Source organism: Lepidochelys kempii, chromosome 10 (assembly GCF_965140285.1).
Source record: "Lepidochelys kempii isolate rLepKem1 chromosome 10, rLepKem1.hap1, whole genome shotgun sequence".
Lineage (NCBI taxonomy): Eukaryota > Metazoa > Chordata > Testudines > Cheloniidae > Lepidochelys > Lepidochelys kempii.
In genome coordinates this window covers 43299467-43322449 of record NC_136389.1, presented here as the reverse complement: position 1 = coordinate 43322449, position 22983 = coordinate 43299467, and the positions used below count along the sequence as shown (strand labels likewise).

General features: G+C 51.4%; 1 protein-coding gene across 10 annotated transcripts in view; it reads right to left on the bottom strand.

The window, feature by feature from the left end:
* The window catches only part of HEXA (hexosaminidase subunit alpha), a 30563-nt gene that overhangs the window by 6011 nt on the left and 1569 nt on the right, over positions 1 to 22983 (bottom strand). For 3 of the 10 annotated variants that reach the window (XM_073363120.2, XM_073363121.2, XM_073363123.2), the window contains exons 2-12: positions 13193 to 13291; positions 12113 to 12178; positions 11870 to 11916; positions 11195 to 11305; positions 8381 to 8482; positions 6741 to 6873; positions 4131 to 4311; positions 3359 to 3445; positions 2829 to 2901; positions 1275 to 1455; positions 740 to 830 (exon numbers count right to left, since the gene is read on the bottom strand). In XM_073363120.2, the coding sequence (XP_073219221.1) occupies positions 740 to 830; positions 1275 to 1455; positions 2829 to 2901; positions 3359 to 3445; positions 4131 to 4311; positions 6741 to 6873; positions 8381 to 8482; positions 11195 to 11305; positions 11870 to 11916; positions 12113 to 12178; positions 13193 to 13291 (1171 nt within the window). Of the gene's footprint in view, positions 1 to 432; positions 636 to 739; positions 831 to 1274; positions 1456 to 2828; positions 2954 to 3358; positions 3446 to 4130; positions 4312 to 6740; positions 6874 to 8380; positions 8483 to 11194; positions 11306 to 11869; positions 11917 to 12112; positions 12179 to 13192; positions 13292 to 22983 lie in introns of those variants that run through there. The other 7 variants (XM_073363126.2, XM_073363127.2, XR_012161212.1 and 4 more) reach the window with 6 other exon arrangements.

The following is a 22983-nucleotide window of genomic DNA, read 5'->3' as shown; positions in this document are numbered from 1 at the left end:
ATTGGAAAACAAGAGCTCAAGGAACCACTTTGTGCCCAGCCTATGATAACAGCCAGTTAACTCTGCTCCAGCAGGAACTGGAGACTGTAAATAATTCAGGCCATTCAGTTCAGCACAAGGCAGTCAGATGGAGGTGGGATTCACTGTAAGGCACAAGGACCAAAGCCTGGTACCATTCAGCACCCAAAAGATGGGGACTCTAAAGCACCGAAGCACAGCTGCTCATCTACAAAGGTTGCCTGCCACCCGGGGCTTGTGCATTTACAGTGGAAACATGCCCAACTGGAAGGACGCTGTCTGCTAAGATCTGCCAGTACATCTACATTCTGAAAACAGGGAATCCTCCACTACACTGCCTTCCTCCCATAGACTGTCGTGCTAGGCACAGGTCCCCTACAACCTGAGCCGCTATGGATGCTGTGATGCACTCACCACAACGTGGGGCTTCCCTCTGTGGAGTTTCACTATATCCAAGCAGACAGCCATAAATCCAGGTTTACAGGTGAGCCAGCCACTACAGCGATGGGAGACAGATCAGGAGACCACCACACCTGCTGTACTCCCATTGAGACACAGGGGCCCAATTCTCCTCTTCCCACAATTTCACCCTATTGGCCCCAGTGGAGTGGAGTTCCCTGCAATTTACACAATGCAGTGGGAAATCGGGCCAAGGACCATCACCCATGTTAGAAGAGAAGGGCTCAAGCCAGCCCCCCACCACTCTGATGGGTTCTCTTACCAGAGCCTGGGCGTCAGGTTAGTTACATCCACATATTCACCCCACATGCAGGCCTCTCCGCCAATCACCAGCTCCTTCTGCTCAGGGCTGCCTGTCAAAAGAGACACTTGTTCGAATGACAAAGGATCAGAATGTGGGGTGGCATGTCCCCTCTGTCCCCGCCCACAGAGAGGAGTCTGTTATAGCATCCAGCTACAGGGCTTAGCTAATCAGCTCAAGCTGTAGAGACTCAGGCTTCTGCCCTGGAGGTCCCCGATGGCAAACATCAGCTACACGTGCTGAAGGACAGTTTGACTGTTTCACGCCAGAGGGAGGCTGTTCAGTGCCCATCCCCTAACAAGCAGGGCAGCTGCCAGTCACTGGAGCCAAGGGCACAGGAACTTGTGCTCACTTGGTTCAGCAGTAGGAAGTACTTGACTGGCCTGCTTGTTAGTTGACTGACCAGCCAGGACTGCTACATCACCCCCTCGACAGCCAGCTGTGTGTGAGGCCCCACAGGGGAGGCTGACACAGCCCACATGTGCAAGGGACACACCTTCAAACTCCAGAGGCTCCACCTGGTAAGCCGTCTGCCAGTCCTGCCCATATGAGATGCGGTTGAGATACCAGGGGGCAGAGAGCAGGGCCCTGTAACCGGCCTTGGTGACTCGAGCTACCTCCTGCTGGTACGGCCCGGCGTTCTCCCGCCATACGTGGATGATGGTGTCTGGCTTCACCTGGCCACACATGACAGAAATACGCATGATGCTCCATGCAAGGGGTCAGCGTGCCCCATTCCCCTAGCACACGAGAAGAGCCAGGCCAACAGCCCCCAAGGCAATCTGCAGCACACAACACTGCAAGGCACACACCACCCACGTGGGGACCTTCAGCAGGGACATGGGAACAGTGCCACCCAAGGACGACCCTCAGTTCACACTCCCCAGAGCCACACACACCCCTGTGCTGTACACACTTTTCTCCTGCTAGCTCAGCCTGGGACCCTGCAGCAGAAATGGGAAGTCACTGCTGCACTGGTAATGGCAAGAGTCAGCAAGACGATTCTTCTAGACAACCACACCCCTACCTGACAGCAATGTAGCACAGGCATGCTGTGCCCTCATGTGAAACTGACCCCACGGAGGGCACTTCCGTCATCCTTCCTACTCCACGCACCCAGCCCAAAGGGTAAACTAGGAAGGATGCTCTAGCAGACAGGGCACTGGACTAAGACTCTGGACTTCCTATGTGACCTCGGCCAAGTCTCTGAGCTCTTCCTGTGCCTCAGTACCCCAGACTACAGCCCCTGCAAGCCTCCCAGTGAGAAAAGAGTGTGAGGTGCTCAGTTACTATGGCAATGAGGGCCGTGTAAGTACCTAGACAGCTCGCTCCCAGGGGAGTCCCTGCTGCTCTTCCCCTAGCCGACGCCCTCTCTGACCCCCACAATCCCCTCAAGGTACCAGGCAGAAGTGGCTGGCTTCAGCTGGGGAAAGAGAAGCGGAAGGGGCCTGGAGAGAGAGATGCTGGGAGTGCCTTCCCTGAGGAGGGAGCAGCAAGGCTGCAGCAGCAGGGCAGCTCTGAGTTCTCAAATGCCATGCCAGCAAGTGACAGTGCCTGGTTGTATTCCTCACCCACCCCCACCACCAGCAGGGTCATGGTGTGAGCCAGCCCCCTGCACTGGCCTGGAGTGGGTATAGTGAGCAGCTGATAGAGTAGGCTGTGACCGAATAGCCACAGATTGTGAACAGCACACCTGCTGCGGAGGGAGCTATGGACCTAAAGGGAGAGCATGCCTGGGACAGGATCAAAGACCTGCCTCTTAAGGGATCAGGCCACAAGGAATCAGGGGAAGAACCATGGCTAACAAAGGAGGGAAAAAGCCCATGGGCGAGGGTGGAGAATTCCCCCCACCAACCCCTGGCCCAAGAGCAAACCCAGTGCCTGGCAGAGCCCAGCAGGGGATGGGGCAGGAGGAGACCATGCAGTAAGCAGACATCCCTCCATCAACACACAGCCAGGCCCCTCCATTCCCAAGGCACACTGAGACACACTGCATCGGCTGTTGCTGAGAGCCAGGGGCCTGTAGCAAGGAAAACAGAGTGGCTCTCACCTTCACGCCATTATCGAACACCTCCTGCCACACTACATAGCCCTTGCCATAGGAAGAGATGATATCCAGCAGCCTGGAGCCAGGAGAGAAGCAGTACAGAATAAACAGGGACAGCTCCCCCATCACTGAGCTGCAGTGACCAAGGAGAGTCCAGCCAGAGCCTCCATCATTCAAGTCAGGGCCTGTGTCTAGACAGGAACATTACCTAGGCCAGGAGCTTACCTTGGTTCTCTCCCTTCCCCATCCCAAGGCAGGTCCTAACCAGGGCTCCCAGTCCATCACCCACCCACTATCGAGAGCCATCACCAACCCTGAACCCCTTTGGGGTAAACTCTCCACACAAGCCTGTGTGGGACAAGGTGTGCTGGGGCCATACCCAGGTACCAGCTTTGGAGTAGAGGTGGGTATTCTCAAGAGGGCCTGCTCCCCAGGAGGAAATACAGAGTGGTGGGGTGGATGTGTGAGCCACAGAAGGCACACTGGTTGTGCTGCAGCTGCTGCTCTCTGCAGGCCCCTGTCACAGCCCTCACCTCTGGATGTAGAAAGACTCCAGTTTGGCGTAGTCTTGGCCAAACCCCATCCTCTGCATGAAGGCCTGGATTTCCGGATTCGACCTCCTGTGCATCAAAGAGAGGAGCAGTATGAAAGCACAGGCCACACTGTGGAGCGTGCAGCACCCTGGAGACATGTGCCGAGAGCAACAGGAAGGAGAGCGAATCACGGGGCTGCTGTGCCTCAATGGCCATCTCTACAGGGTGGGAGGGATCGTCCCCAATGGCCTGAAGGATGCAAGCCAGAGAGCTGTCTCTGGATGGGCTGGTGGTGTCTGCTTCCCTCGGGCAGCCACTCAGCGCTAATGTCTCTTGCCTTGTGTAGTAGGACAAAGGCTGGGGGCTGATTTGTTTTATTAGGCCAAGAGTGACTGCTAGTGAGGAAGGATGGTCTGTGGCCAAGGCACTACTCGGAGGACCGGGTTGTGTTCCCAGCTCTGCCACAAACACAGTGTGACCTCATGCCTCTCTGTGCCTCAGTTCCCCCACTGATAATAGCACTGCCGTGCCTCCCTGTCTCTCTTTTCTATTTAGCCTGGAAGCTCCCTGTGGCAGGGACTGTCTCTCACTGTATTTACGTACAGTGCCTAGCACAGCAAGGTGTCAATCTCATTTGGGGCTTCTAAGCACTGCTATAATCCAGACCATTCCTAGCTAGTGATCAGAGTCGACAGTCCAAGGTCATTTATCCCATGGACTTGTCCCTGCTATCCCGGCCGCCGTCGAGCAGCTACAAAGAAGCGTAACCCACCAGCAGGTGAAGTCAACCTCGTCGCCACCAAGGTGGAGGTAGAAGTCTGGGAACACAGTGCTGATCTCCCTAAAGAGCTCTGTCATGAACTGGTAAGTGGTGTTGAGGATGGGGTTGACTGGCCCGTGGACCCCGGAGGGAATCGAGCCTGCATAGCAGGGCGTCAGCAAGCCCGGAGCACCTGGATCAATACCAAAAAATGCTGTAAGGAAGTTTACGTGCCACCAAGCTCTGGGTCACTGGCTGGCCAATGCCACCTGCTGCTCCCCACCACTGGAGGGGACAGCCAGGCAACTCCAGGCACAGCAAACAAGGGAGAGGAGAGAGCAAAGGCTCCACACAGGACAGGCAGCTGCTTGGTTGGAGCTGTCTTCTCCCATCTCATGCTTCAGTAACGCACATGCCAGTGCACAGCCCCCAACACCAAGCGAGCATATCCCAGCCACAGATCTCAACACTCAGCACACAAGTGGGGTATGTCCCATCACCCCACTGGACAGGGGCAGACTGCGGCACAGAGAGGGGAAGTGATGTACCCAAGGTCAGCCAGCAGGTCAGTGGCAGAACTGGGAATAGACCCAGACCTCTGGACTCCCAGTCCAGTGCTTTGTTTGGGTCAGGCAGCCTCAAGCCTTTTATGATGAGATTACTGGTTCTGTGGATGAAGGGAAAGCAGTGGATGTATTGTTTCTTGACTTTAGCAAAGCTTTTGACACGGTCTCCCATAGTATTCTTGTCAGCAAGTTAAGGAAGTATGGGCTGGATGAATGCACCATAAGGTGGGTAGAAAGCTGGCTAAATTGTCGGGCTCAACGGGTAGTGATCAATGGCTCCATGTCTAGTTGGCAGCCGGTATCAAGTGGAGTGCCCCAGGGGTCGGTCCTGGGGCCGGTTTTATTCAATATCTTCATAAATGATCTGGAGGATGGTGTGGATTGCACTCTCAGCAAATTTGCGGATGATACTAAACTGGGAGGAGTGGTAGATACGCTGGAGGGGAGGGATAGGATACAGAAGGACCTAGACCAATTGGAAGATTGGGCCAAAAGGAATCTGATGAGGTTCAATAAGGATAAGTGCAGGGTCCTGCACTTAGGACGGAAGAACCCAATGCACAGCTACAGACTAGGGACCGAATGGCTAGGCAGCAGTTCTGCAGAAAAGGACCTAGGGGTGACAGTGGACGAGAAGCTGGATATGAGTCAGCAGTGTGCCCTTGTTGCCAAGAAGGCCAATGGCATTTTGGGATGTATAAGTAGGGGCATAGCGAGCAGATCGAGGGACGTGATCGTTCCCCTCTATTCGACATTGGTGAGGCCTCATCTGGAGTACTGTGTCCAGTTTTGGGCCCCACACTTCAAGAAGGATGTGGATAAATTGGAGAGAGTCCAGCGAAGGGCAACAAAAATGATTAGGGGACTGGAACACATGAGTTATGAGGAGAGGCTGAGGGAGCTGGGATTGTTTAGCCTGCAGAAGAGAAGAATGAGGGGGGATTTGATAGCTACTTTCAACTACCTGAAAGGGGGTTCCAAAGAGGATGGCTCTAGACTGTTCTCAATGGTAGCAGATGACAGAACGAGGAGTAATGGTCTCAAGTTGCAGTGGGGGAGGTTTAGATTGGATATTAGGAAAAACTTTTTCACTAAGAGGGTGGTGAAACACTGGAATGCGTTACCTAGGGAGGTGGTAGAATCTCCTTCCTTAGAGGTTTTTAAGGTCAGGCTTGACAAAGCCCTGGCTGGGATGATTTAACTGGGAATTGGTCCTGCTTTGAGCAGGGGGTTGGACTAGATGACCTTCTGGGGTCCCTTCCAACCCTGATATTCTATGATTCTATGATTCTAAGTATGCCAAGAAAGGCTGAGAACTCTGCGGCTGCGCTGGAGCAGGTAGCTGTGTGCAGGGAGTCATCTTTGCAGGATGGGAAGGGGCCAGAACCTGACCCCCTCCACACCAGGCTCTTAGCATACGTGAGGAGATGGACTGGGAAATGTAACAGTTACATGGCCTAAGGTCCCACAAGGGGGTGATGGCTCCAGACTATTGTGCTCCCGAAGGAAAGCACAATACTAACTGACTGGAAGGACGTGGACTAGCCAAGATCTGGAATTCTCCTCCCCTGGCCTAAATCTTGTGTTCATTAATGGGCCTAGACTGGATTATGGCCCCCGACCCCATCCCCTCCCTTACAAATTCAGTGCTTGTGAAGCAGATTAGCAAGCAATGTTCTGAGACAGGCGTGGAGCAGGTGTGTGCTGAGATGAGCTGAGGTGTATTGGCAGAGGCGTTGGGGGCCCAGGACTGGGATAGCAAGGATGCTGTAGGTCAGGAGTGAGGTACACAGTCGGGGGAGGACAGCACAAACAGCATCTCCCTGTACTATGCCTGGTTATATCCTCCCCTGAGTTCCTCAGACCCACCAGACAAGCGGACAGGATAGCTAAGAGCAAGTTACTGGCCAGGCCCAGGCTCTGACAAAGGGATGCACACACATCTAGCTGGATATCTGTGCTAAGACCTAGATCACTGAGACCCATCTTTGGGCACAACCCCAGAATCCCCAACCCACGCTTTGCTTTGGGGCCTAGGGCAGGCCCCGTTCCTTACCTGGGCCCCAAGAGTGGGTATGGCCAGGGGTGTCAAACTCCGAAATGACTCGGATCCCACGTAGCCTGGCGTACTCGATCACCAGCTTCACGTCATTCAGCGTGTACACGTGGGTGACGGGATTGTAAGCTCCCTGGGAGGGCACAGGAATCACAGGTCCCTACTGCTCCAGTGTGCGCCCATTCAGACCCACCCCACCTATCGTTAGCCATCGCCAATAGTCAGCTTCCCACTGCGCTGACAGGAAAGGCCCTGTGCCTGGCCCAAGCAACCTGTAATGATTAGAAAGCTTTGGTGCAGTGCACAGAGCTCTGCCTCCCTCCCACAACAGTACCAGCTGGGCAGTAGCCACTGCCAGCAAACACTGCCAAGTAACTGGCTACACTTTATGTGCTCCCCCAGCAGGCCAGCATGTGGTTGGGAATTCCTCCTGCCAGGCTGCAGCCCAGCCCGGGTTCCCAGGCTGACCAGCAAATTTCCAGGAACTGCATAAGTTCTTTCCTCACTTCTGTTCTGACTCAGTCACGTAAGAGCGAAGAAAGATGGGCAGCTGCCCCTGGGGGACCCAGATCTGTCCCCAGGGCTGCTAGCAAGGAAGCTCTTGCTCGTTACAGGTCACCAGCATTGCTCCTTACATTCTAGGGTGAAATTAGAGCAGGGGTTCTCAAACTTCATTGCACCGCGACCCCCTTCTGACAACAAAAATTACTACACGACGCCAGGAGGGGGACTGAAGCGTGAACCCACCCAAGCCCTAGCCCTGCCCCCCGGGTAGGGGGGAGGGCAAGCCAAACCCCAGGCCTTCAGTCCCAGGCAGGGGGCCTGTAATTTGAGCCCCGATGCCCAGGGCGGAAGCCATCGGGCTTCAGCTTCAGCCCTGGGCAATGGGTCTCAGGCTTCGGCCCCAGCAAGTCTAAGCCACCCCTGGTGACCCCATTAAAATGGGGTCGATACCCACTTTGGGGTCCCAACCCACAATTTGAGAACAGCTGAATTAGAGAATACGGCTCTTAAACTGAGACCAGTCATGCCAGCTAAAGTGCAGCACATGGCCAGGGTCTCTCCATTCGCAGCCCTGGACCTGTATTCCCTGCTATCCCAGCTCTGACCCCACACATATTGCCCGTGCACCTCAATCCTGCCCTAACCCGCCCCGCTATCCCAGCCCTGGATCCGTCAGACACCAACACTGCCAATTATGCTAAGTTATGCATGTTGCAATTCAGTGATGCAAATATTGTCCAAGGCCTGGACTGAGACCACTGGACTCATTTCATTTGTGATCCAGGCTTCTATTTCAAACCTGATCTTTCCTTGCAACACAAAGCCAAAGAATGCATGATGCTGCAGTTTCTAACAGAGGGGGTACTAATAGAATCAGGTGCTGAGGGGAGCACAGAGGTTTGGCCTGATGGCATATGGGCTGAGGACCCCCTTTTACACAGAGAGCACACGCACAGAGATATCCATCAGGAGAGGACAAAGAATATGGGGCCAACTTCTCCTTTGCAGGACACAGGGGACTCCCACTGGCTTTAATCGGGGCCCCAGACATTAGTGGTGGGAGAACAGGACCCCTGGTGCTTGCTCTGAGAGCATGTCAGAGTTTAGGGTGCCACACAGGAAATGGGATGCGCTACCTTTTGGCTGAGCTCCGGGAAAGCTGCGCTCTCATACGGGAAGGAGGGGTCATCCACGATGTGCCAGTGAAATACGTTGAACTTGTTATAAGCCATGACGTCCTGGGGAGCCATAAGAGAGCAACAGGATTCAGACAAACACACCCACGCCCTACTCTGGCAGCTCAGCCAGCCTGCTTTCGCACACCCTTCTATGCCAAAGTGGCCTCCCAATGGGGATCAGGATACCCAGGGCTATTCCCTCTCGACTTACATTTGGAACAAACTCCAATCACAAAGACAGGCTCATACACACACACAAGCCCTTCCGGCTCCCTCTGGGATCTGAGAGTCACGGGGGATATACCCATTGTCACTAGTAAGAGGTTCTGCAGGTCAAGGGCTGCCCTTGACACTTGTGAAACTGCCACAGGATCTGCACAGGAGGAACTGATGGAACAGAACTGTGTTGCCAATGTAAGGCAATCCTGCACTAGGCCGTTTACCTTGGCTTGGCAGGGCTACAAGCACAGTACAGCCTGGGTTTTGTCAGTAAGGTTGGCAACTAAGACTCCAAGCACAAAGGGGGCACACCAGTAAGGGCCATTTTTCAGAGCCAAACACCAATGTGAGGAGTGGCTGGAAATATTCTATTTCAGACTATTGCTCTGGGGTTCCTTGCTAAGGGACAGAGTTAAACAGACCTTCCCACGGCTCCTTACGTTTCTCCAAGCCCTAGATCACTCTCTCCTTCCCTGTCATTTTCAGAATCAAAGACTCAAAGGGCAGAAGGGACCATTATATCATCTGATCTGACCTCCTGAATAGCACAGGCCAGGAAATTTCACCCTGTTACTCCTGAAGCGAGCCCAACAAGTTTAATCCCTCTTCTCCTCCCTTTATTTCAGTTAAGTTGGGAATCATTTGAAGAGACACTAGTCCATCTCAAGACTGCCCCACACTTGTTCCTGAGTAACAGCCGTGTTAGTCTGTATTAGCAAAAAGAAAAGGAGTACTTGTGGCACCTTAGAGACTAACCAATTTATTTGAGCATAAGCTTTCGTGAGCTACAGCTCACTTCATCGGATGCATACTGTGGAAAGTGTAGAAAATCTTACACTTGTTCCTGTAAACCGAGCTTGTCCTGATCTATGAACTGCTTTGCATTTGGTTCTATGAAAGGGACACCAGCATCACGAGAGGGGTGAGAGAGATTAGGCCCAAGGAGATGAACGAGTCTCTCATTTACAAAGATCCTGTAAACAAGGCCAAATAAAGAAATACCGTAGGCACTGCACAGACAGGCCCCAGGGGTACTCCCTTTGTACAGTAAGTCCTCACTTAAAGTCATCCCAGTTAACACTGTTTCGTTATTAGGTTGCTGATCTATTAGAGAACATATTTGTTTAAAGTCGCGCAACGTTCTGTTATAAGGTTGTTTGGCTCGCCTCACTCCACCCGCCCACCTGGTGCTCCTGCCGGGGAGCAGGGTCGGGGTACGGGGGCTTGCCCCATTCTGCCCGCCCGGTGCTCCTGCCAGGGAGAGGGGTCGGGGCATGGGGGCTTGCCCTGCTCTGCCCACCTAGCATTCCAACCAGGGAGCAGGGTTGGGGAGTGGGAGCTTACCCCGTTCTGCCCACCTGGCGTTCCAGCTGGGAAGCAGGGTCAGAGTGCAGGGACTTATCCCACTCTGCCTGCCCAGCATTCCAGCTGGGGAGTGGGCAAGCCCCCAACCCCTGGCAGGAGCGCCAGCCAGGCGGAGTGGGGCAAGCCCCGCGCCCCGACCCCACTATGCCCTGCCTCAACCAAGCTTCATAATCATCATTGGTGAATACAGTATTAAATAGTTTGAACTTATACTATATATGTATATAATGTCTTTTGTCTGGTGAAAAAAATTTCTCTGGAACCTAACCCCCTCCCCCTTTACATTAATTCTTGTGGGGAAACTGGATTCACTTAACATCATTTCACTTAAAGTAGCATTTTTCAGGAACATAACTACAACGTTAAGCGAGGAGTCATTGTACAGAAAAGGGAAACCATGGGGAGGCAGGGGAGGCCCCTTCATTAGACACACTGGTTTATAGTCCTTTACTCCCTGGGGCTGGCAGGAAATGCCAGTGCTCCCCAGCGGGGATGGGGGAGACTTGGGGAAAAGATACCAGATGCATAATTCCAAGGGACTATCTGCAAGGATTCCATCACCACCCTCTGGCCCTGTTCTTCCTGGAAAAGCCACTGTGGCTTGCTCCAAGTGCAGTGGGCTAGTGTTCCTACTGCCTAGAGAAAAGGCCAGCTTTGAGGGTAGTGGGAGGGTCTGTGGGGCTCTCTCTCTTTCTCCAGTTCATCTGCACAGAGAATGAAAACAGTCCAAATGAGTCAGCTGTGAGTTCCCCAGGGAGTGAACCCACAAGGGGAGCTAAGGAGAACAGCAAACTAGAAGGGGTGTGGGGCATTAGGAGCATTTGTCCTTGGTTTAGATCCGCCATCACCCAACCCCCTTCCGACAGCCCCTCTCTCCACTACAGCTGAAACCCATCAGACAGCTTCACTCTGTGAGCTCCTCTCCTCGCCCTTGAGCGTTGCCATGGTGCTTTACCTATTCCCAGCTGTAAGGGCTGGCCCTGGTTGGGAGGCACTATCTGACCCTGTAGCACCATCAAACATGTCTGCAGAGCCAATGCAGTGCCCAGGCCCAGAGGCCCTCAGGAAGCCCCCAGCTGACCTGCCGAAGGGAACAGCTAGCCAGACTGCTCTGCCTACAATGCCACATCAAAGGCTGGCAAGCCTGCCAGCAAGGCAGGACATGTGCTTGAGCACCCGGGCACACACCAGAGTCTCTAGGATGGCTCTCACAGGCAGGTAGTGGCGAGATGTGTCCAGCAGCAGGCCCCGGTGAGCAAAGCGGGGAAAGTCCACAATGTCCGTCTTGTTGAGGTAGAACTGCAAGAAAGGGCATGCAGTAGATGAACAGCCCCCTCAGGGAAGGCCCAGAGCAAATATACAGACACCATAACATCATCAGGAGAGTGCTTTTTACAGCAGGGTTAGCTGCCTCCCCAGGCAGAGATCTGCACCCTCCCTGGGGCACAGGACAGCTGGGCAGGAGTGCCTTCATTAGCCTGCAGATGGCACTGTGCAGAAGCCAGCCAGAAGAATCAGTACAAAGTTCCAGGACATGGCTCCCTCCTGCCAGGGGCTGGGCACTATTCAGAGCCTTATATTGCCAAAGCATGAGGTCCCCAGCCCTACTTGCACTATCTCATTGGTGCCCCAGGAGTCCACTTGGGTCCCCGGTTTAAAAACTCCCCTCTGAAGCCCCAGTCTTTGAGGCGGAAGGCCCAAGAGAATTCTCTTTGCAGTCCAGCCACAGCGTGGCCACATTTAGCAGCTAAGCAATACTTCCCCCATGAGGCAGAGCAGGGCAGGGCTTCCCCACTAGAGTTTGCACCCATCACCCTGTACTGCATCAATGCCTCCCTCCAGCTCAGCAAGTGTCACACTCACCGTCCCGTCCTCATCTCTCCAGATGAGCTGGCTGAAGGTCTCCAGGCCTGTGGGAAGCAGACAGACAGAGCTAGGCTTTGGGCATGGATTCCTCCCAAAGAAGAGCCCAATTAACAAAGCAAGCTAGAACACACTGGAACAGGGAGATGCTCCATCCAATGGGCCTGGGAGTAGAGGCAGCAGCAAGGCTCAGCAGAAAGCACTAATGGGGACAGACACCCCAAATGGCAAATGCAGCCTCACCTCGGAGAGCTCCCCAGACACTCTCTGAAGACAGCAGCGAAAGGTCCTCTGAAGTAGACAGCTTGTCTGAAACACAGCATCATACAGGATGTTAGCACCTCTAGCACAGCCCTCCCCAGCTGGGTGAACCCCACTGCAAATTATTACAGCTCCAGCTCCAGGACCTGGATTGAGCCGGGCACTGCCAAGTTTTAGATAGTTTAAAGAGGAATATTTCACCAGGAACCCTTGCTCCCACCCAGGGTCCAATCCACACTGCTTGCCTAGCTTAATGCCTTTGGCACTCTTCGGTCACTTCAACAATAACTGGTGTACACCAACAGATGAGAGACTGAAAGGTGGACTTCTGAAATAATGGAAGATGTGTGGGAGCCAGATATAATCAACCCCTTCCTTAGCCTTCCCATTTATACAATCTCTGGTGAAAATGTTTAAAGAAAGAACAGGGCAACAGTAAACTTGACGTTTGTATGGAAAGCAGCATAGCCTAGCAAATAAAGCACTAGAGAGGGGGTCAGGAGACCTGGGTTCTACTCCTGGTTCTGCACTGGCCTGCTGGGAGACCTTGGGCCAGTAGTCACGTCCCCACCTATGCCTCAGTTTCCCCAAATGTAAAATGGAAATCATGATACTGCCCTCCTTTGTAGAGGGCTTGGAGATCTAGGGATAGAGAGTACTATATATTCCTGACAATTGTAGGCCCAGAACCAGCCCCACACTCCCTCAGAGCCACTTGCTCGCCAGTGAGGCAGGACTCAAGATCCTAGGTATAACAGACAGAGCACTGAAGTTTTCCACAGCAGTGACTCAGTGGTGGGCCCAGCACTGTGGGTTCCAGGGAACAGGAGACTCCCTGGTTAAGTGTCTCATTGACAGCTGCCAGAAGTAATTACTCCCTAAAAGAGGGCACATTCTGTACAGCCGGGTACACCCTGCATTTGTTGCACTCCATCCAGGGCTTCCTGGCAGTGCTGTTTGGCTGCAGCATATCACCTCCTCATGTAAAGTGGGCCTAGATCTTTGGTCCTGATCATTGCTACCCAACCAGCAGTTCTTGCTTTGTGACGGACTGATGCTTACAGCTCTCCACAGAGTCCATGTCGGGAAAGCCATCACAATGCGGCGTGGCAACAGAGACCAGCAACTCAGCGCAAAGAGGCTCCCAGGGTCGCGTATCCTCTGCAACACACACAGAATATGGATTAACCAAACACCGACTCAGCACACTCTGCCTCCCAAGCCAAGCTTTGCAGGGTACCTGCTGTCCGTTAAGTGATGGAAGTGCTGACTGATCACTGCTCACATGTGTGGTAGGGGTGGCTTTTAACTACAGGCTGGGGCTAAGGAAGGTTGGAAGGGCTGTCAGGGCAGAGTGAACTAGGGTCTGGAAGAGAGGTCCTGTAGAGAAACTCTACGAACAGCCTAGTTAAAGCAACAAACTTAGACTGAGCTGAATGTCATGTTACTGTTGCTTCAATTGCCAATAAAAGAACTGCCCCAGCAAGTGGGACAAATGCAGGTATTAATCCAGAGAGGCAAGGACTCTGCCTGTTCATAGAGCCATAAAGGTCAAGAGACAGGGGCTTCGTCAGACCACAGGGGACAGTGAGTTCCAAAGTCAAAGGCCTGTCCTGGAAGACAAAGACAAAGCAAACAACCCAGCCAACCCTTTGCTAGGCTGCTGCCTAATTCTCTCATTCCAGGACAACAGTAACATGAGTAATGTGTGTTGCCTCTCGAACCCTAACCCAGACACCTGGAAGAACAGCCTGATGTAGCAGAATCTGATAAGCACTGTCTTGGACATGATGGGAGAATCAGCAACGGGACCAATAACTAACAAACCACCTGAGCAGAAAGTGCCACTCTCACCAGTGCCGTCTGCCCCCAGCGCTAGAGAGGCCAAAGGACAGGCTGGTTAGACTGATTAGTGGCAGCTAAGGGAGATCAGAGTCCACATTATCACCAACTCACACGGAACTTTAGATAGCAGAACCCTGTTTGGAAAGCGAAGAGGTGAGGTCATGTTTTATTAGACAGTCTCAGGGGCTGCAGGGCTTCAGGGTACTTGGATGGAGACAGAGGCCCCAAGGCATTCCTCCCCATTTCCAAACACTGTGGGGGAAGATGATGATGCATCTCAGAGTGCATCAAGAGGCTTATGTAATGTAATCTTATCACCAGGCCCCAATCCAATTAAATTAGCAGAGAGAGTCCCCACTGATCAGGCCCCCTCGTGCGGCCAAGGCAGCAACAGGTTCAGAGGAGAATAAACCAAGCCAAGTTAAAGAGTGGAAAGGATACAGTGGCACTTGGTGGCTCACCAGGTGAAAGCCCTAGTCACTCCTTCCTGCAAACCAGAGCCCAGTTTTGATTTGGGGTAGGATTTTCCAAAGTACCCATTATCAGCCTAACTCTGCTCCACCTTGGAGTCCCTCGGCAAAAACACTCACTGACTCCAATGGGAGCAGCTAGGCCAAGGAGGGCGAGGGGTGGGACTGTCCAAAGCAATTTCAAGGATGATTAATTGAGGGGCAGTAATGTAAAGCCACCACTGGGAACCATGGTCAGCTATGTCCAGTCTCAGCTCAGAAAGAGCTCAGATCTAAAGTAGCAAGAGGTGTTGCCTACCAGGCCCAATGGCACCTGCTCATACTTTGTCCACTTTAACCAGCACCATTAGCTACTCCCCTCCCTGAGGATTAATACTCAAGGGGGGAACCAGTGCCAACACACTTTGGCTGAAGATGAAGGGCCCAACATGCTAAAGGATCCAAATGAGAGTGCACACAGTTACAGAGACTAAGACTTCCCAAGGGCTCTGGCCCACCAAGTATTCAGATGGCATGAGGGACCATGTGCTGTGAGCTAAAGTTTGCAGAGTGGTTCTAAGGAACCACAAAAAATATTTCCATGACAGATTGTAGGATATGGGGAAGGAGGAAGGGATGGGTAGCAAGCCTTTTAATTTAACTCCCAAATACAGAGAGGTCAGTAACAAAGGCTGCCACATTGCCCATGCTCGGCAAAGCAGAAAACCCAGATCCCATAGTGTATCAGGGATAGAAATGTCCCTTTCTCACAACCCCACTACTGGAGGGAGTGACACAGCAACAGCCACCACTAAATTGAAGAGGTAGGGCCTTGACTCACCCCAGGACTCTTCCCAAGACCAAGAGAAACAAGGGACAGCATTTCCCAGCTTGGTCAAGTGGAGACTCGAGTCAGGAGAATAAGGGATTTTTTTAGATGACTTCTTTATGAGTAGGCAGAGGAAGGCCAATAGTGCAGGATATAAACAGCTCTCTCCAAGTGCAGAACAATAGCTGTGGTTCTTCTCTTGCAAGGCTGATCCAATAAGGGCAGGACTGTTTCTAATGCAAAGGCCTTTCAGAATTTTCCATCAGGCACCAGCTGTTCTTTAAGCAGCATCGCCAGGAAGCAATGGAGTTGTCTGCTCAATGATGAACTGAGAGCTGGCAAAGCACCCACTAGCCAAATAGCCCATACGATTTTAACCTGTCCCAGAGAGAAAGAGAAGAACACTGCCCCAGCTCTCCAAGGAGCATGCGAAGGGAATGCTACATGCAACAGAAGTGGGTTTTGTAAGGAAAGCACTGAGCCTTGATAGAATCTCCCCCGACAATCTTGCCCCATGCTAACCGGCCCAGTGAGATCTAGCAACCAACCCCAATGAACGCAGATAATCCTCTAATACAAAGAGTGCAGTGAGCATCAGCAGAGCAAAGTGCACCCATATGCCTTTGATGGAGGGCCATCCCCAGGATGGGACGAGATCCACAGCCAGCAAGGAATTTAATGGGGCAACAATAACCAAGCAGGGCCCGCAACTAAGTCCCACCCAGCCAGCCCTATGGATCTTAGCTAGAAAGAGTATGTTTGACTATCAGAGAGCAAGCAAATAGCAGAGCAGCCACACCCCTTGGAAAAACATAGATAAAGCAGGCATCCAGAGGGAAGGAGACATGCTCGCCATTTGAGCTGAGACATAGAGACGATCACATAATAACCCTGTTGGCCAAGGATCCAGGCTAACAGCAGTGCCAGGAAGTTGTTATATGAGCCAGCTATTGTCTGGGATTGGAACACAAGCAAGAGTCTTAAAAAAAACCCCACAATCACAGCAAATTAGGGTCAGTGAAGCATCAAGGGTGATTGGAGCTGGGAGCGCAGACTTGAGTTCCCAACAGGGTCCTGACACCTGCACTGGCCACACCTGATTTCCAGGAGTTTAAGATGTTGGGGTTCTGACTAACTAGACAACTGCCTAGGGGAGGCAACCTAGGGACGGAGGATGTGGAAAAAGCTAATGTACTCAATGCTTTTTTTGACAATGTCTTCACGAACAAGGTCAGCTCCCAGACTATTGCACTGGGCAGCACAGCATGGGGAGGAGGTGACCAGCCCTCTGTGGAGAAAGAAGTGGTTCAGGACTATTTAGAAAAGCTGGACGTGCACAAGTCCATGGGGCCGGATGCACTGCATCCAGAGTGCTAAAGGAGTTGGTGGATGTGATTGCAGAGCCATTGGCCATTATCTCTTTGAAAACTCATGGCGATCGGAGGCGGTCCTGGATGACCTGAAAAAGGCTAATGTAGTGCCCATCTTTAAAAAAGGGAAGAAGAAGGATTCAGGGAACTACTGGCCAGTCAGCCTCACCTCAGTCCCTGGAAAAATCATGGAGCAGGTCCTCAAGGAATCAATTCTGAAGCACTTAGAGGAGAGGAAAGTGATCAGGAGCAGTCAGCATAGATTCACCAAGGGCAAGTCATGCCTGACTAATTGCCTTCTATGATGAGATAACTGGCTCTGTGGATGAGGGGAAAGCAGTGGACGTGTTATTCCTTGACTTTAGCAAAGCTTTTGACACGGTCTCCCACAGTATTCTTGCCAGCAAGTTAAAGAAGTATGGGCTGGATGAATGGACTATAAGGTGAATAGAAAGCTGGCTAGATAATCGGGCTCAACGGGTAGTGATCAAATGCTCCATGTCTGGTTGGCAGCCAGTATCAAGCGGAGTGCCCCAAGGGTCGATTCTGGGGCCAGTTTTATTCAGTATCTTCATTAATGATCTGGAGGATGGCATGGATTCCACCCTCAGCAAGTGTGCAGATGACACTAAACTGGGAGGAGTGGTAGATACGCTGGAGGGTAGGGATAGGATACAGAGGGACCTAGACAAATTAGAGGATTGGGCCAAAAGAAATCTGATGAGGTTCAACAAGGACAAGTGCAGAGTCCTACACTTAGGACAGAAGAATTCCATGCACTGCTACAGACTAGGGACCGAGTGGCTAGGCAGCTGTTCTGCAGAAAAGGACCTAGGGGTTACAGTGGACGAGAAGCTGGATATGAGTCAACAGTGTGCCCTTGTTGCCAAGAAGGCTAACAGCATTTTGGGCTGTATAAGTAGGAGCATTGCTAACAGATCGAGGGACGTGATCATTCCCCTCTATTCGGCACTGGTGAGGCCTCATCTGGAGTACTGTATCCAGTTTTGGGCCCCACACTACAAGAAGGATGTGGAAAAATTGGAAAGAGTCCAGCAGAGGGCAACAAAAATGATTAGGGGGCTGGAGCACATGACATATGAGAGTCTGAGGGAACTGGGATTATTTAGTCTGCAGAAGAGAAGAATGAGGGGAGATTTGATAGTTGCTTTCAACTACCTAAAAGGGCGTTCCAAAGAGGATGGATCTAGGCTGTTCTCAGTGGTAGCAGATGACAGAATAATGGCCTCAAATTGCAGCAGGGGAGGTTTAGGTTGGATATTAGGAAAAACTTTTTCAAGGGGAGGGTGGTGACACACTGTAATGGGTTACCTAAGGAGGTGGTGGAATCTCCCTCCTTCGAGGTTTTTAAGCTCAGGCTCGACAAAGCCCTGGCTGAGATAATTTAGTTGGGGATTGCTTTGAGCAGGGGGTTGGACTGATATTCTATGATTCTCTCTCACCAACTGACACCATGACAGCTGCAATCAGCTAAAGCACTTTGAGCTATCAGCCTTCTGTGTGGATGGGAGAGTACTGCTGGGAGGGTGTTCTCAGTGTCAATGTGAAACAAAAAGAACGAGGAGTACTTGTGGCAGCTTAGAGACTAACAAATTTATTTGAGCTTAAGCTTTCATGGGCTAAAGCCCACTTCATCAGATGCATGCAGTGGAAAATACAGTGTGAAAATACAGTGTGAAACAACACCTCCATCTGCCAGAGGCCAGGTTTAGTAACCAGGTGGTCAGGCTGCAAAGTTTATTTGTTTGAATGGGCTCTTTCAAGAAGGGCAAGAGGAAGCTGAGTAGATGGGAATATTTTGCGGAGCTCAGAGGGGTTTAGTTTGTGGGCACTGGATGCTCACTCCAAACACAAACAACCCAGACCAACTAGATCAGAGTTTTGCATGGGCACATTTTGAATAAGTAGCTAATCCACATTGAAGTCTCCCCAACTCTCTGAAATACGATCACAATGCTCCTTTCTAACTGGAACTCCAATTCAACCTAGTTCAATGGAACACAATATATCCTTCCATATATTGCTTGGATTTTTCCCTTTTCTCTGTTATACCTAACAAAACCTTGCTATAAGATTTTTTTTTTAAACCAACACAATTAGAAAAGTCACAAGGGAAGTAATTTGAGCCCTGCATGAGCCACTGTACTTTGGAAAGAATGCAAGCACATGTTGAAGCTGAGGAGGAAGATATGGGCACACAGAATCACGAGTCCAAGCACTAAGAAATGTTCCAAGTGATTTGATGGTCATGTTTTCCTGCTGGCATAGATGGTGAAGCGTGAATACTAGTTTTATTCTTTGTTTGCAGTGTAGTTGTAGCCATGTTAGTCCAAGGATATTAGCAAGACAAGGTGGTTGATGTAAGATCTTTTATTGGACCAACTTCTATTGGTGAAAGAGATGAGATTTTGAGCCACAGAGAGCTCTTCTTCAGGTCTGGGAAAGGTCACACAGTATCACAGCTAAATACAAGGTGGAACAGATTGTTTAGCATAAGTAGTTAACTCATATTCTAAGAGACCATTCCACGTAAGTTTATATTTCTAGCAACACCTAGAAATGTGGGGTCCCTTCAGATCTTAAATCAAAAGTTTTCCACTGCTATTTAAAGGGTCAGATTTGGGAGTGAACCACTTGTTTATTTTCCTGTCTGGTCAAACCCCAGCTCTATTCACCTGCAATAAGGTGCATTCACTGCAGATTGTGCAGAGTGAATTCTAATACTACCAATTCCCTTCTTTCCTTGTCCACTTTGATCAATGGTGAAATGGTTCAAGTTATTAGGCATGTGATTTACTGTTTATTTTTGATTAATGGGATGCATTTTGTGTTTCTCAGAGCTATTGCTTCAGGCTGTCTTCAGACTTATCCAAACATTACAGCCTCAGTGTACATTGGGTTCACAGCCTTATGACAACAGGGCTAGGGGAATATTTTTAAATGGAAGTTTAGATTCTGGAGGACATGACTGCAGCCACCATGAAAAGGTACCGGCTCACTGGGAAGTCATGAGCCATCCCACACCAAGTTTCCACCCTTCAGTACTTGACCTTGTAGCATGAACCCAGGAGTAAGTCATGTCCCCTTCCTGCCAGGATAGAAAAACCTTGCTTTTTGTCTTGGGGACAGGGGTGCTTGACAATTTCCCCTGCCAAAGCGGGTGCTCCTGGATGGAGAGAATGTGCTGAGGATAGAGATGCATTTGTGAGAGGGTAACACGTGGAGGGGTATCCTTCCAACTACTCTTCAAACAGTGAGCAGCATGTTCAGGGCCAGGGCCATGCTAGAAAGAGCTAAGACAGTGGAGAAAACCAAAGCTGGTGCAGTTACAGCAGCAGCAGCAGCCCACCACAAGGGAGAGAGGGGGAAGCAAGGTAAAGAGTAGAACCCCGATGCCATGGACAGGATTTGAAGAGAAGTAAAGAAACCAAGACACCCAAGGAGAAAGCGACAGAGAACGTACTCACATTTAGAACCCTCCCAGAGAGTGAAGTGAGGCAGCTGATTCCTTACTGCCTCTGCACTGAGAGCATGAAGGCTTGGAACTGACCCAACTTCTTTTAATAAGAGACTAGACCAGTAGTCCGCAAACTGTTGAGGGTCACTCCCCCCACCCCTGTTTGCGTCCACCTGCCCAGGGGGATGGGTGGGGGGGACGCAGACAGGGGTAATGGGGCCGAGGCTGGGGCCAGAGCTGAGATGGGTCTTGGGCTGGGAGCGGGGCGAGAGGCCAAGGCTGGGCGGGGGAGCGGAGCTGTAGCTGGGCGGCTGTGGGGGCCGGCAACCAGGCCCACAGCCAGGTGCGCTCCACTCTCGCCCCAGCCTTGGCCCTGAACTGGGAACAGAACCGTGGCCAGTGGCTGAGGGCAAAGCTGTGCCGAGGCTGGGGACAAGGCCAGGAGCTGGGGAGGTGGTTGGGGGCAGGACTGGAGCAGAGCTGGGAGGGGCTGGGTGGTGCTCCCTCCCTGCCCCCCATGGGGGCTGGCCCAGGCCCACCACACCCTCTCTCCAACGTTTCTCCACACCCCCTATGGGGCCTGTCCCACACTTTGGGGACCTCTGAACTAGACACATTCTCCTGCAGTGAATGCCCTCCTGCATTTGCAACAGTAATGAACTCCAGTAAGGGGCAATCCTCCAAGCACTGACCTTGGATTACAAGCACAGTTACCAGAATTGTAGGCCCCACACCCTCTATGCCTAGGTTACCATCACACCCTGTGAACACCAAAGGGGGTGGGGTGGAATAAAATAAGTGCCACTTTCATCTTCAGAGCAGGAACATGGGCTAGTAGTTGAAGTACTCGCGTGGAGGACTGCTCTGGATTCTGTTCCCATACTTATAAACAGTTATGAGTTTGGGCAATTAACTTACGTCCAGATCCTCAAAGGCATTTAAGCACCTAACTCCCATTGACTTGGAGTTAGGCACCTAAATGCCTTTGAGGATCTGGCCTGTCAGCTCTGCCTGTTTCTCCATCTGTAGAATGGGGGTGACATTTCCCTGACACCCGAGCGGGCAGTACAGGTTAATTCATTGATATTTATGAAGCACCTTGATGCCCATGCACAAAAGGGAGGAATGTAATTCAGAACAGAACACACAGGCCAATTCAGCAGCCTCATCCCATACAGATAAGAGCTCAATGAGCGTTCATGTGATTTCCATATTTAATCAAGTATGGTCAATTTATCACCACTCTTAGAATTAAGACTGGATTGCCAATGAAAATGGGATCTAGTGCAGGGGTGGGCAAACTTTTTGGCTCGAGCGCGGGCCCCCAAACAGCCTGGCCCCCATCCCCTCCCACTTCCCACCCCCCTCAGAACCCCCCCTGCTCTTTGTCCCTTGACCGCCCCCTCCTGGGACTCCCCACTCCCTAACTACCCCCCCAGGGCCCCACTCCCCATCCAACCACCCTCTGCTCCCCATCCCCTGACTGCCCCCCCGAACCTCTGCCCCATCCAACCACTCCCTGTCCTCTGACTGCCCCCTGGGATCTCCTGCCACTTATCCAACCCCCCTGCCCCTGCTCCCTTACCATGCTGCTCAGAGCAGAAGGACAGGCTTATTGGAAAGCCTGGGAGGTGGGCGGGTGCAAGTAGTGCTGCCCACATGGCGGCATAACTACAGGGGATGGCTGACAGCAGGGGATGGCTGGGGGCTAGCCTCTTTGGCCAGGAACTCAGGGGCCGGGGAGGATGGTCCCGCGGGCCGTAGTTTGCGCACCTCTGATCTAGTGTCTGCCTGTGTTTGACAGAACTGACAAGATCCAGGAAGCGAGATGGGAAGAGAAACTGCTTTGTTCGCCGGTCTGGAGGCTGGGCGGGGGGGGGGGGGAGGGTAATGTTTGGTAATCATCGACTTTAATAAACCAGAAGAAACTTCTTTTGCTTAAACAATCTACAGTGTACTGTTTGAGTGTGCTTGAGTTTTATATACACTTGTTCAGGGGATGTTTGCCAAGTCACTGCTGTGCTTCCTCTCGTATTAAGGATTGGGATATCTGCTACAAACATTTAACCTGACATCTCACTGTGATTTCGTTTGTGTTTCTTATAGTTTTATGTTAAAATTGTTAACTCTTTGGTGCAGGGAGAACACTGAACTAGGATCAGGAGATCTGGGTTTTATTCCAGCTCTAGCACTAGCCTGTGGGGTGACCTTGGGCAAGTAATTTCCCAGACTCATAGAATATCAGTGTTGGAAGGGACCTCAAGAGCTCATCTAGTCCAACCTCCTGCTCAAAGTAGGACCAGTCCCCAATTTTTGCCCCAGATCCCTAAATGGCCCCTCAAGGATTGAACTCACAACCCTGGGTTTAGCAGGCCAATGCTCAAACCACTGAGCTATCTCTCCCTCACCTGCCTATACCCCAGTTTCTCCATCTGTTAAATGAGAATAATGTTACTGACCTCCTTTCTGAAGCATTTTGAGAGGTACTGACGAAAAGTCTGACGTAAGAGCTAGATATTATTTTCATTCAGCAACTAGTACAATGGGACCCTGATCTATGACTGGGGCTACTAGACTCCAACAGACAACTAGTAGCCAGTTTTGTTCTCACAGGAAGCCAGTCTGGGTGTGAATCTAGGGAAGGGACCCATTAGGAGGGTTCAAGCCATTAACTTTCCAATGTCTTGAAAACTCAGAATTCACAGCACCGTACCAGATATTTTACTGCAAGGGTTCATTTTAAATGAGGAGCCCACTTTGACTCCCAGTTTACCAACATATAATCTTACTATGAAATTTAACAAGATCAAGCTTTTTAAAAGACAGAAAACAGATGTGTGTGCATTTAAAGGAAGAAATTATATACTACTTGTGTGACTCAG